At 36.9% G+C, this 12,298-nt stretch overlaps 1 protein-coding gene across 2 annotated transcripts; it reads left to right on the plus strand.

Moving 5' to 3' along the window:
* Positions 1-565: 565 nt before the first annotated feature.
* Positions 566-8,305, plus strand: LOC103713097 (DNA-binding protein BIN4-like). 2 transcript variants are annotated; one of them, XM_008799882.3, is made up of 11 exons: positions 566-716; positions 1,203-1,410; positions 1,560-1,627; positions 1,942-1,992; positions 2,682-2,799; positions 3,811-3,857; positions 3,994-4,020; positions 4,951-5,026; positions 5,895-6,028; positions 7,217-7,328; positions 7,836-8,305. In XM_008799882.3, exons 1-10 carry the CDS (start codon positions 669-671, stop codon positions 7,310-7,312), a joined length of 873 nt encoding a protein of 290 aa, XP_008798104.2. In that variant the 5' UTR covers positions 566-668; the 3' UTR covers positions 7,313-7,328; positions 7,836-8,305. The 2 variants fall into 2 exon arrangements, with proteins under 2 accessions (XP_008798104.2, XP_017699782.2); XM_017844293.3 differs by having other exon boundaries at positions 630-716; positions 1,184-1,410.
* The last annotated feature ends 3,993 nt before the right edge of the window (positions 8,306-12,298 follow it).

Here is a 12,298-nt window from a genome sequence, read left to right on the forward strand (position 1 = left end):
TCCACAACAACAATAATCACCAATAAAATAGATTTCAACTATAAACAACAAAATAGAGGTTAGATTTCACGAAGTGTTGATGCTTGAAATAATCAATGAAGAAATTTTTTCGAAGACCAAAACCTTTAATCTGTAGCTTTTTATGTCGAAAATAATATACTAAAATTTTAGCTAAATTTGAGTAAAATCAACCACCCAACAAAATAGCACTCCTTTTTTCCATCTTATCTTTTTTTTATTATTATTATTATTTTAAATGATGCGGGTCCGATATAAAAAGGACGGCACCAACACAATTCAACTTAAATCTTTTTAAAATTTCTTTCGTGTCTAAACTCTTTTTAGTAGCAACATGCATTAGCAAGTATATCATAATTAATAATAAAACAAAAAAGAATGATTCTTAGATCAAAGCAACCATAGTTTCCTCAGAGGTCTCTAATCCGCCTTGAACCCCTCCTTCAGCTCATACCCGCATCCGAGATCAAACCCGGATCCTATTAAACTCGGGTCCGGACAACGGATCCCGTGGGACTCGTACGAAAACGGATTGGGAACACGTAATGATCCGATCCGCTTCCACGCGCTCCCTCCCAAATGCCAAAGCACCCTGCGAAGCGTAGAGCGGCAAAAACCTCTCCAGCCACCTTTCTTCGATCGCCGACGCCATGAGCGACTCTCGCGAAGAATCTCCCGACTGGCTTCGATCATTCCAGGTTTCGCTCTCGCCCTTTTTCTCTTTTCGTTTTCATATTTTCTTTTTTAATCCATTTTTTGCTTATTTTTGAGCTCCATCTCCTTTTCTGTTAGCTATTTTTTTTTTCGAAGCAATCTCGTAGAAATTTTGAATTCTTGATGTATGTTTCAGTCTCGGGCATCGTAGATTTGACTTTCCTTCGATGCTGGTTTACTTTTAGGGTTTGTTTGTACTAAAATCGATACTTATTAACTGAATCAGGTATTAGGTCTTAGGCATTTGTTTAGTGTCTGTAGATCCCCTCTGTTTGATATTTTTTATCACATTAATTCACCAAAGAATGGCTTACTATGTGTAATTAGGTTTGAGATTCTGGTTGTTTCCGTGGTCTATTTTTGACCCTTGTTTTACTAATTTATGCTCAAGTTATTAGATTTTTATGATGTTGGATGACGATTTCGCTGCTAACTTCATGCAAATTGCAAGGTTTCGCTCTCTTCATCAGGGACCAAGTCAGGCTTTCTTTACGCTATCTTCAGCATCTGAGTCTTCCCCAGAAAGTAGTCTGACAAGGTCTGATCGTATCCATCGCAAAGAACCAGAGAAACCTCCAGAGGATTCGATTCTAATAGATAGTGGAGAAGAAAGCCCAGTCATCGAGACCAAAAAACAAAAGATTGTCAAAACCAAACCTAATCAAAACCTAAAAGAAGGTAGTTGAATAACGGAATAATATTACATCTCTGCTGTTTCTGCAATGTTCACATGCTAGATAGAATGCAGTCAATCAGTAGCTAATTCTCAGTTATCACTTTGCTGTTTAATCTCTTGGTTCATCTTACGTTTACATGATCCATCGTAGACACCTTGGACGTGCAAGATGATGGACCGATGGAGGAAGATATTGGAGGGAAACCTGCTGGACCTACTGTAAGATGCCAAAAATAATTCATCTTTTTATCTTTTTACTCCTTGAGCTAAACAAACTGCTGGTTAAGCTTAGATGCTACTAATGATGTTGATATTGAAAATGCTCATTATGCCCGTTGTTATTTCTCCACCAAGCATTTTAGGTTTAACAGATAGGTTGGTCATGGGAACTGATGTCTTGATCTTCCAATATATTGTTAATGTGCGATTTGTGTATTATTTCATCCATCTTTGAGGACCAATTCTATCTATATATTTTAGTTTTCTTTTCATGTGCAACTCTCTCATGGATCACATGTCCTTATGCGCTTCAGATCTCCTCAAGGTTGCCCCTGGTGTTCCCAGACAAAGCTCAATGTTCAAAGGTATTTATTTTCTTGTTGTTTTCCCTATCTCTTTTTTCTTCTGTTTTTGACTGTTTCAAAATATTTTGCTTATGACATGGATTTCTTTTTACATAATTAATTCCTCGTATGAAATCCACATTCCATGCCTGGTTAATGACTTAGATATAAATCTGAAAAATTTTAGGATAAGGCTGGACCTTCATCATCACCAGAAATACACTTGCACCTGTATCATGCACAGCATAGTGATGTGATGCTATACGATTCAAAAATTTGCACAGAAATGTTTCGACTGTTCATTAGTTATTCATGTGGACAATCACTGGTTATTTAGAAAATTATGTCTTGGATTCTTGTCTATTAAAACAGTAAGATATTTGTCCTCAAAATAACGAGCAAGGTATTTATCTTATAGAAAACAAAGAGGATTAATCAGCAGTCTATTGCTAAAAAAGTATCCATGAAGTATTGGCTTTGTACTAGGTTTTGATGTGGAGTCTGTACTGTCATCTGACATAATTTTAACCAGCAACATTATTATCTTCCAACAGTGGTAAATAAAATATAAGTTAGTCCTTTGCAATGCCTGTTATCTATCTAGTGGACATTAGATTCATCCCTGTCAACTGTTACTCTACTTAATTGACTTTTTTGGAAGTTCACATTGTAAATATCTCTCTTTTAGTTATTGCTTTTGTTACATCCAGGCACTGATTGAATGTGATGGGGATTCCATAGACCTAAGTGGAGATGTGGGTGCGGTTGGGCGAATAGTAATATCAAATGGTCCTGCTGGAAACCAGGAAATGCTCTTAGATCTAAAAGGTATTGTTTACAAGTGTTCATGAACTATTTGTCTTGTCCCTGTTTGTGAAACAGATGATTTTGCCTAACATTAAAATATTTCACATGGTTCATACTTGATAATGGCATTCTCCAAATATCAAATCATCCATTAAAAAAAAAAGAAGAAAAAAATCCTTGAACTCAATTACGATACTTTTTTTTAGCACTATTCTGGAGAATGTACGGCAAATATTATGTCTGGACAGCAGAAAGGTTTAAAAAAAGTAATGTGTTTCCTCTTGGTTCAAGCTTTCAAATCTTAGATGGATTTAGAACTGGAAGTGACTCACTATTTAAGAAAGCTCAAGACATCCATGAACCTGTAATTATTTTGCTGATGTGTCGTATTAAGTTATCTTCTTTATTTAATCATTCCTACTTCAGAATTTAGAGTTTCTAATGAACTCAATGTTACTTGCAGTGTAGGTTAATTCACAAAAACTTTTCAGGATACTTACTTGTAAATCCCGTAAAAACTAAAGGGAAAATTACATTTCTGCCCACCAAAACTCCTAGGGCAAATATCTAATATTATTTGTTTTCTTAATTGGTCACAACTTTCGTTTGCTTTCTTTGTAAAATATAGGGTTCTGGACCTGTCAAAGGAACCATTGCAATTGAGTTACTTTTGCTCAGGTTCTTAATGAAGTAAAAGCAGATAAGAGTTTTTATGATTATGACTATCTTGATTAGCACTTGATTGATCACGTCATCCAAGTTTGGATCCGTTCTTTGTTTGAACTTATGAATGCTGTTATGACATGAAATTTATTTCTTTTACCTTCTCAATATCGGTCCTTTGGATTCCTTCTTCTTGAGCTAACAATGGCTTTCTGTTTCTTATCAACTCACAAAGCCTTTTAGAGTTTCAGTTATCCCTTTAAAAAACCTTGTCTATAGTTATCCTTGTTCTTTTTTTTTTTTGCAGCACTCAACAGTATCATGTCATGTTTGATATCTGATATTCCATATTTTCTTTCTAATTTACAGGGACCTTATATAAGTCAACAATAGTTCCTTCAAGGACATGTTGCATCGTACGCCATCCATCATAATCTCAAGACTAGATTCATCTCTAGCTTACTCCTGAGCTCAAACATGTGATTTTTCTATGATATGAGTTTCCAAAAACTGTGATAGCTTGATATTAACAAATAATTTCTGAATTTTCAGGTTAGTGTCGGACAGTCAGAAGCAAAGGTCTGTCAATAAAAACCCCAGATTAACATTTTTTTAGTTTTCTGTTGGGTATGTGCTTTTAGGATAAGAAATGCAAGCTCAGTTGGTATCTTAACTTAATGAAAGCGAAATATATGGCAATTCCCTTTCTATATTCTTTAGTTGAATTATGCAACTTGATTGATGAATCAGAACTGATTCTATGATTCACAGCTGTTACTTCTTTCTCCTGTCACCAACAGGCTTCATTCTCCCATGACTTTTCACAATGCTCAAAGATTGTAGAAATAACCCCATCCTATTTTTTTTTCACTGGGCAGTTGCTAAAGCTGACACCAGGTAGTTGGGGAAAGGCTTGGTGGTTATAGTTATTCCTTTCTTTGGGCTATGAAATGACGGCAGATATTGATTCATTGAGATCTGAGCGCCACATTTCATTGTTTTCATGCATACAAGTTAATGTTATTCTATTCTAAGATTCAATTATCTTTTATTTTACTTGAGCCCTAGACTTACGAGATTTAAGAAACTGGAACTACATCTTCTTTTCCCAAATCCTATGATATAAGATTGAAATCATGAATCTAGGAGTTCATTACAAGTTTAGCATAGCCCACATGTAAACCTATTTTGGTTAAAGAAACTTGATGACGTATAACTTTTGCATGCAAAATTCTAATGCAATTGGTACTGTAGCAGAACTGGGAAAAAACTAATGCTAGTTTATGGCATTTAATGTTTTAAGAATTATTGAGGTCTCGCATGAGTTTCCTGATCAGCATGCTCTTCTGGTTGGTGGTGTGCTTGTTTCAAGTTCTATGCCAATAAGATCTGCAATTAATCTAGTTGTCCCTGATATACCAGTGCCCAGCCTGAGATTGTTTAGATGTTTATATTTTTTTATTCCAAATTTATTTATCTAGTCGTCGATTTGGGATGATGACTGTGCAGATAGAAGCTATCATGAATGATTTTATCCAATTGGAGCCTCAGTCTAATGTGTTTGAGGCTGAAACAATGATTGAAGGTAAAACTTATTTTTGCTTACAGTAGTCACTTGTTAATAAATATTTGGTCTTGTAAGTTGAAACACGACAATTTCTTCCTTGGAAAATCAGTACGACCCTTCTCCTTATATTCATTTTTGGCGTATGATCATATTTAGAGGAAGAATATGTTGCTTTTGTCATTGCTTGCAACAAGAACTTACTCCTATTAGTCCTATATATGTCATAAAGTTTCCTCACTTAAGCATTTAGTATAAATTTTGCTATTGATATCTACTAGATTAAATCACCAGTGCTTAAGAACCCATCTTGCTTTTCCTTAGAACTTCAGGTTGAAAGGCATCATCATATTTTATTGTTATTAACCGATCGTGTATGCATTCACTAGTTGTGGCAGTCAGTAATCATTGATTTGCCATTCTCAATCACTTCAATTAAGGGCTAATGGTATTCTTTTTGGGATCATATGGGACCGGCATTCCTTAAAATCATTAAGCTATTACATGAAGACCCAAAGTACGGGGAATTTTAAAGCAAAACAAGTTGAACTACGGAACTAAATGGTAGCTATTAATTAGCTGAAGAAATCTAAGAAAGTTTAGCATCTTGTGGATATTTCAGGATAGTCTCCTGAGATAATTCTGCCTTGGGGAAGTTGTCTTTAAGCGCATCAAGTGAAAAACCTACATCATGGTGGAGTAGCCTAGCTCAGATGCATGGAAAACCTACATGGCATGCCAATATTCATTTTACATATTCAAATGGCTTGTTCTCATCTGCGTTCTCCCTGTTGCCTTATGCAGTTTACTTCTATGCATATTTACGTTGATGCCTTACTATTACTATTACCATTTGTTCTATAACAAGTAGCTCTCTCATTTTGAGTAGGAACACTTGATGGATTTTTTTTTGATTCGGAAGAGGAGGCAGATAAATTGCCTAAATTTTCTGTTCATCAAAGTGATCAAAAAAATGAAAAAGGAGACCAACCAGATATGAAGACGCAAATCGACAAGTCATCGGTATGCTCCAATGCCTAATTAATTTCTTTTAGACACAGTTTGTAGAACTGTAAATTCTTGCAAAAATGCATTCATTTGTTTAATTCGGCATTCATTTAGGAAAAATTTGTATTCCAATTTGGATGAAGTTTTGCTTCTGATTCTATTATGTTGTTTGTAATGGTGGTTTCACATGTAGTTTGTTGGAAGATAGCTCTGCAATTATTTTCTTCTAGAACTAATTCCATTAATGCTTTCTCATTGATTTTTGGACCAACTCAGAGTGCCTTCTATTGTTGTTTGTAATTTTACATTGCTAGTTGTACTCACTCTTACTGTTGGGAGAGTCGTCTGCTAACTCTTTTCCTCGGAACCAAATTTTATGCTCTTTTATAAACCAATTTTAAAACACTTAAAATATTGACTTTGGATATATGATATAAGATAAATGATTTCAAATGCTCTTCGCCAACTTACAGTGAAATAAAAAGTTGTTATATTTTTTTTCATAACTATCTGTGTTGCTTGGTTTTTGTCTGTAGATGTTTCCAGAACCTGGCTAGCTGTTCTGGATTTTTGGGTATGGAGAACTAGGCCAGATAAGTGGTCATGTAGTTGGCCTTCATGTTTGTTTAGTTGTGTTGGGGGGACTAGTGTGGTCCAGTAAGAACTAATGGTTTCCAGCCTTCCAATAAAAAAGCAGTTCTCAACGAACCGTCTAGTACTTTCATCTTAGAGGGACATTGAAGATAATCAAAAACTGTGTTCAATTTTGGATGTCATTATCAGCCAAATAGAAAGAAACGAAGAGAATCACTGGAAAATTGATCAGTAGTGTCGCTACTTTTGATGCAAGTTAACCAATACAGCTATTTGACGGAAAGGTAGGGAAGACCAAAAGTTTTGAGAACTGGTTGGTTTCCTCTGTCCGATCAGACGGCAGGATGGCAGCTGCAATATATCTCAGGACAGTAGTTTTAAGAACTTTTTCTGTCAGATTGGATGTAAAACAGTTCCAGTGGCATATTGCCGTTACCTTAATATATGATTTCCTAAGGGCTATCATTACTTCATTGAACTGGAACCTGGTTGTTATGCAGGATATTAGCACTACTTTCTCATAAGTGATGCCCTTTAAACTTATAAATTTGCTTGTCCTTTCATTCCAAAATGTTGCTGCATGGGTAACTTTCAGGACTTCATACGCAGGGTATAGTGTATAAGAAGGCAAAAACTACTGCAAGGCCATCCAAGAAAGCAGCAAGGAAGTCTCAATCTTTAAAGAGAACAAAGAAGAAGAAATGAGATGAACGTGTGCTTGGTATAATCTTGTATCCCTGCATCCAATTATTTCAACATTAGTTACTATTAATTAGTTGGAAATGGGAAAGAGAGAAGGGCTGGGGGTGGCAGGGGCATTCGTTTCTGTTTCTTTCTTCTCATTGTTTGCTGAGCAAACTCATAACATTCATGGGGCATCACATTTGTGCAATGATTAGAACAAACTACTGTCAGATGCACATTGTGCTCGTATCATCCGAAGAAGATGATAGTTTAGATTTTGACAATTTAATGGCATGGATGGCAGGTTTCACCGCATGAAAGTATACGATGCAGAACTCATGCGAGATCTGCTTTTCTGAGCCTAGATATATGGCATTGTTGATTGTGTTTATCAAAGAAATTGCTGATATATGACTTGATAAGCTCAATCAACTAAGAATTTGATGCGTGCTAAGAATTCGACTTGTACTAGTGATAAACTGTTCAAAGATCCTAATGTCTACGGCTCCAACTCACCGAGTTGTTTTGTTCTCTGAAATTCCAGACGGTCACGTAAACAGGTAACAGGCCACTGGAAGGAACTGCGGACTGATGCTGGGCCTCACATATTGGCTTACCTAGAGAAAGGTTGCTTGAAACAACAGATATATTTTGGATTTCAGATGTCCAGAAATCTCTTTTTATTGTCTCCTTGTGCTTGATTTCATGTTCGCCTTTCTACGTGGCAAGTCTACTTGCCATGTTTTCATGCTCTCTTTGCTACCTGACGCTGAGGTTATCAAATCCTCCCTCCTACTCAATTATCTCACCAGGTATATGTCTTGCAACTATAGTTGGTGAAAATGGGCACCACACGATCCCCGATCATGAATAGGGGTACGTAATCGCCTTATGACACTGGATCAATGGTTGGTCTACGGCATTTTCTTGTTTGATTGGTTATGGAATAAAATCTGGCAGGCGGTACACATGATATTATTGATCCATCTATGTGATATGGATGCTCGAATTTTTCATACCAGAATAGTGTAGTGAAAGTGCTTTGTGTTTGCGCTTGCTAAGTATTTTTTTTGGTAGAAGGTTTGAAGATATTTTATTTCCAAAAGCTTGGACAAGTAAGGATGTGTTTCATCCGCGGGAAGACAAGGAGGAAAAGTGAGATCAATGGAAAAATAAAAAAATAATTCTTGTTTGGTTAGAAATTTTAAAGGAGAAAAATGGGAAAGTAGTTTTTTCATGGGAATAAGTTTGCCACATTTTAAGTAAAAGAAAATTTTTTGTGGGGATATAGAAAAGTTACATTCTCATGCACTAGAAATTATAGTATTTTTTTTGTCAAAAAAAACCACATTAGAGACAATCCTTTCCTATGGGCCGAAATCACAACACCCTCTTGTCTATCACAATGCTTCTAACCCGGGCGCTGCTCATCACAACGCCTCTGTAGTCTGGCTTCTCGCCAGCGGTTCAATATACAAAGTCGTCGTCCTCGAATACTTTGCTACCAAGGTTGGTACTGTTGATGTGTTTTCTATAAAATGTGGACAAATAGTGGCTTTTGGGGCATGGAACCTTCAAAACCTCTAAATCTTGGTGTTCCAAGTATCTCATTCTATAAATTATGCATGTGATATTTTTTTTTTCTTATAGTCCTTTTATTAAGGGCACAACAAGTATTTTTCTCAACTTTTTCAAGAAAATAAATATTTAACCAAACACGAGTTATTCCGAAAAATGTATTTTCTATGCCACTTTTCTATGATCCAACTAAATATGTAAAAACTATTTTCTCAGATAGTATATATCCAGCCATCGGTTTCTTAGAAAAAATATTTCAATAAGATAATTTCTTTCCGCGAAAGAAACGAGTCTTGAATCTTTGAAGCCTGCTAAAATACATAGAAATATGGGAGGTTGCACCTACATGCTCGGTAGGTTTGTCAAAAGAGTTTTTCTAACTTTCTTGGTCATCTATCAAAGTGATGTCCCGGCTAATGATATTGTAGTTTTAGCATTTCCCCATATAATAAAAATATATGACTTCTAAACAGGCCTTCAGTATATACTTTTTTTTTCTTGCTTTTTGCTCTAAAAATAATAATCACATGAAAAGGCCGAGGGATAATTCATCCCTCACCAAATTGCAGCTAAAATAATCAATCTATGATGATGATGAACATGCTAAGTGATGATGTATGCATCCACAAATCTTGTCCATGGTTTTACTATTTCCTACTCTCTTCTAACAAAATCGAGCAACTTGATGCTACTATTCAATGTTTGTTATTTTATCTTTTTTTTTGTATTTTATAAGTTGATTTGAAGAAAAGCCATCCCATGAGCGAAGGTTTGTAAGGCACACGGATAAACTGAAGGCCACCAATGTGCAAGCAGCTGCCAAAGTCGTGCCTAGATCCAAGTAAAACCTACTTGATATACCAAAGACATTTCACTAGGTTCCACTTCCAATAGGGCCTCATTTTGCTTCCTTGGTAAGCAAAATAATTCTTGATCTCATTATAATAATGCATTGCCCTTCTACGAGGTCGCCTAGAGGCAGTACTCCCTAGCTAAAAGTAAAACCCATAGCTAAAAGTAAAACCTATACCATGTACTTTGATTCTTCTATAATTATCATCGCGCTCTTGTCATATACTATTGTATCGGTATGTCTGATACGAAAGCTAATTCGGCATGTCGAAAGTCCCCTTCATACTGCATATCGGTATGTACTTTTATATCATCTGATTCAATACTGTTCTTGGCATCCATGATGCTCATATGTAACTTCATATCATTGCTCAAAATTGCAAGCTAAATAGAAAAATACAAAAACCAAAAATGGTTTGGATGTCTTAGTCACAACTAATCCTCAATCTTATAATATGGGCAGTGCAGCTGATCCGACCTTGTCTCCTCCCAAACTATTCATATCATAAGCATGAAATAATTAGTACTCAGACTGATTGTTTTTATCTAAAAGAATTCTGCAAAAAAATAATATTTAGATGGTACCAAAGATTCCTTTTAGGTGTGAGTCAGTTTGTTGAGAGAATCGGGCACAAGACGCACACATTAGCATACAAAATAAATGATTGGGTTGGGTGGATGGTGGGATTGCAAGATCCCAAGAGCATGCATGCAAAAGACCATGAGAAAGAGAGGTTTGGAGAAGAGTGGGCATAAAACAAAGGTCTTCCACGGCACCATCCACCAACCAGGCAAAAGAAGCAAGCAAGAGATCTGGTTGCGTGGAATGCGTCGCCATTTCAACCCTCACGAAACGCCTCCATGACGCTGACGTGGCATCAAGGTCATTGGCTTGGCATGTTTGTATGGTTGGACTTTGAGCAACGTGTCCATGGATGCAATAAGCATCCATTGACACGTGTCTTACTATGTCGTAAACTAAAATCCAACCAAGAATAGAAGCCAAAACTCAAAAGGTGTGACACACACACACACGAAAAAGGACGAGAAAAAATGGCTACGCTTGTTACCCAAACTAAAAAAGAGGATACGCTTCAGATAATGAGACGCTTGCTATGGTGTTTGGTGATCGACAACAGATATGTGATCCGAAACGCATCAACCCCGCGGGCTTTATCGGCGTGCGGATGCCAGATGCTCCGGCCGCCTTCGTCGTTATCGCCTTCGTCAACTTACTTCCACCAACCAATTATTGCCGCGTGTCCATAACCCTCCCTATAGTGGCCGTACGATGTTAATGACTCAGCATGGGGCCCACCATCTGGCGTAACGTCTGATCCAGCCGCCAAGCTCCGCCATTTATGCCATAGCTGTATGAGAGTATACATCGTACAGCCTTTTATAGCAAACCGACGCTTGCCGCCTGCAGCCCCGCCACCGGAGTGCTGGCGTGCCGCGACTTGATTGGCAGAGAAGGCTGGGTCCTGTTTGGCAGGAGGAGAATCTCAAACACCGGCCCGTGCTTTGTTTTGATCTTGGTGTATTAAATCATCAATGTCTTCATCAACTATTCCAACAAGATATTATTGTCGAGGGGTGCTAAATCTATTGTCGTTCTTATGTTATTTAATGCATCAATGGAACTCTTTCCAATTATTGATGCCCTAGATCAATGTATCCTTCACAAACGCTATCAATTTTTGTCACTTCTAGGTGGGGGTGTTGTGTAGCTTTTGTATGCTCGAGAGGTGTATGCATGAGAAACAGTAAAATAATTTTTTTTTTGACATGTGAAAGAGGAGGAATTATTAGGTAGATTGGATCCATCCTAGACCTAAGGTGAAATTATTTTTGATCGATTTATTTCATTTTAAGATAAAATTATTAGATAAATTGGTTTCATCTTAGATTCTCGATGGATGGAAGCAAGGGAATAATACTTTGAATAGATGCTTGGAATACTAGGGGGAGAGAGCCCTACTGTGCCTTCTTACCCAACCCAACATCCTTATCACTATCCATCTTAGTATTGGTGACTAATCTTAAACTTTTGTGAGGACTTATTGGTAGGCATGGGCCCAATTAGATCAGCATAGTATTGGACTCATTTGTTTGGACACTGATCAATAATTCAAAGATCATTTTCAGTTGTGCTGAGTCCAACCCTTGTAGAACTCAGTCGACGGGAACCATGTGTTGGAACTCGCTTGGTTTAACCATAGAACCTAATTCGACTCCAATTGGGCTAAATCGTCTTGTTCTGAACGTCAAGTGATCTGATAAGGCCCAGAATTGAGGAACCTGGTTGACTGGTAAGTTGGTCGTCATTGCCAAGAACCTACCAAGTTTAAAGCGATTGATCAAGAAGTTTCCACCCATTAATAGCAGAGTCCTTCTACGAGAAGTCTAGAATATGCCAAAACGGACACAAGCCATCTTTGATGGAAAAAGTTGCAAAACTCTATCCTTGTAGAAATATAACATCTTTTTCCATTTTTTTGAAGCTAAAGAAGAAAAAAAAAAACAGAAAAGATGGTGCCAAGAATTCGAAAAGCAAAAGGAAAGAGATAGTAATAA

The sequence above is a fragment of the Phoenix dactylifera genome, chromosome 9 (genome assembly GCF_009389715.1).
Source record: "Phoenix dactylifera cultivar Barhee BC4 chromosome 9, palm_55x_up_171113_PBpolish2nd_filt_p, whole genome shotgun sequence".
Classification (NCBI taxonomy): domain Eukaryota; kingdom Viridiplantae; phylum Streptophyta; class Magnoliopsida; order Arecales; family Arecaceae; genus Phoenix; species Phoenix dactylifera.

Excerpts from the sequence above, each read along its gene's own strand:
- LOC103713097 (XM_008799882.3), top strand. The coding sequence starts at position 669 with ATGAGCGACTCTCGCGAAGAATCTCCCGACTGGCTTCGATCATTCCAG. Across the intron at positions 717-1,202 it reads ACTGGCTTCGATCATTCCAG|GGACCAAGTCAGGCTTTCTT; the intron begins GTTTCGCTCTCG and ends TCTCTTCATCAG. Across the intron at positions 2,800-3,810 it reads AATGCTCTTAGATCTAAAAG|GGACCTTATATAAGTCAACA; the intron begins GTATTGTTTACA and ends TCTAATTTACAG.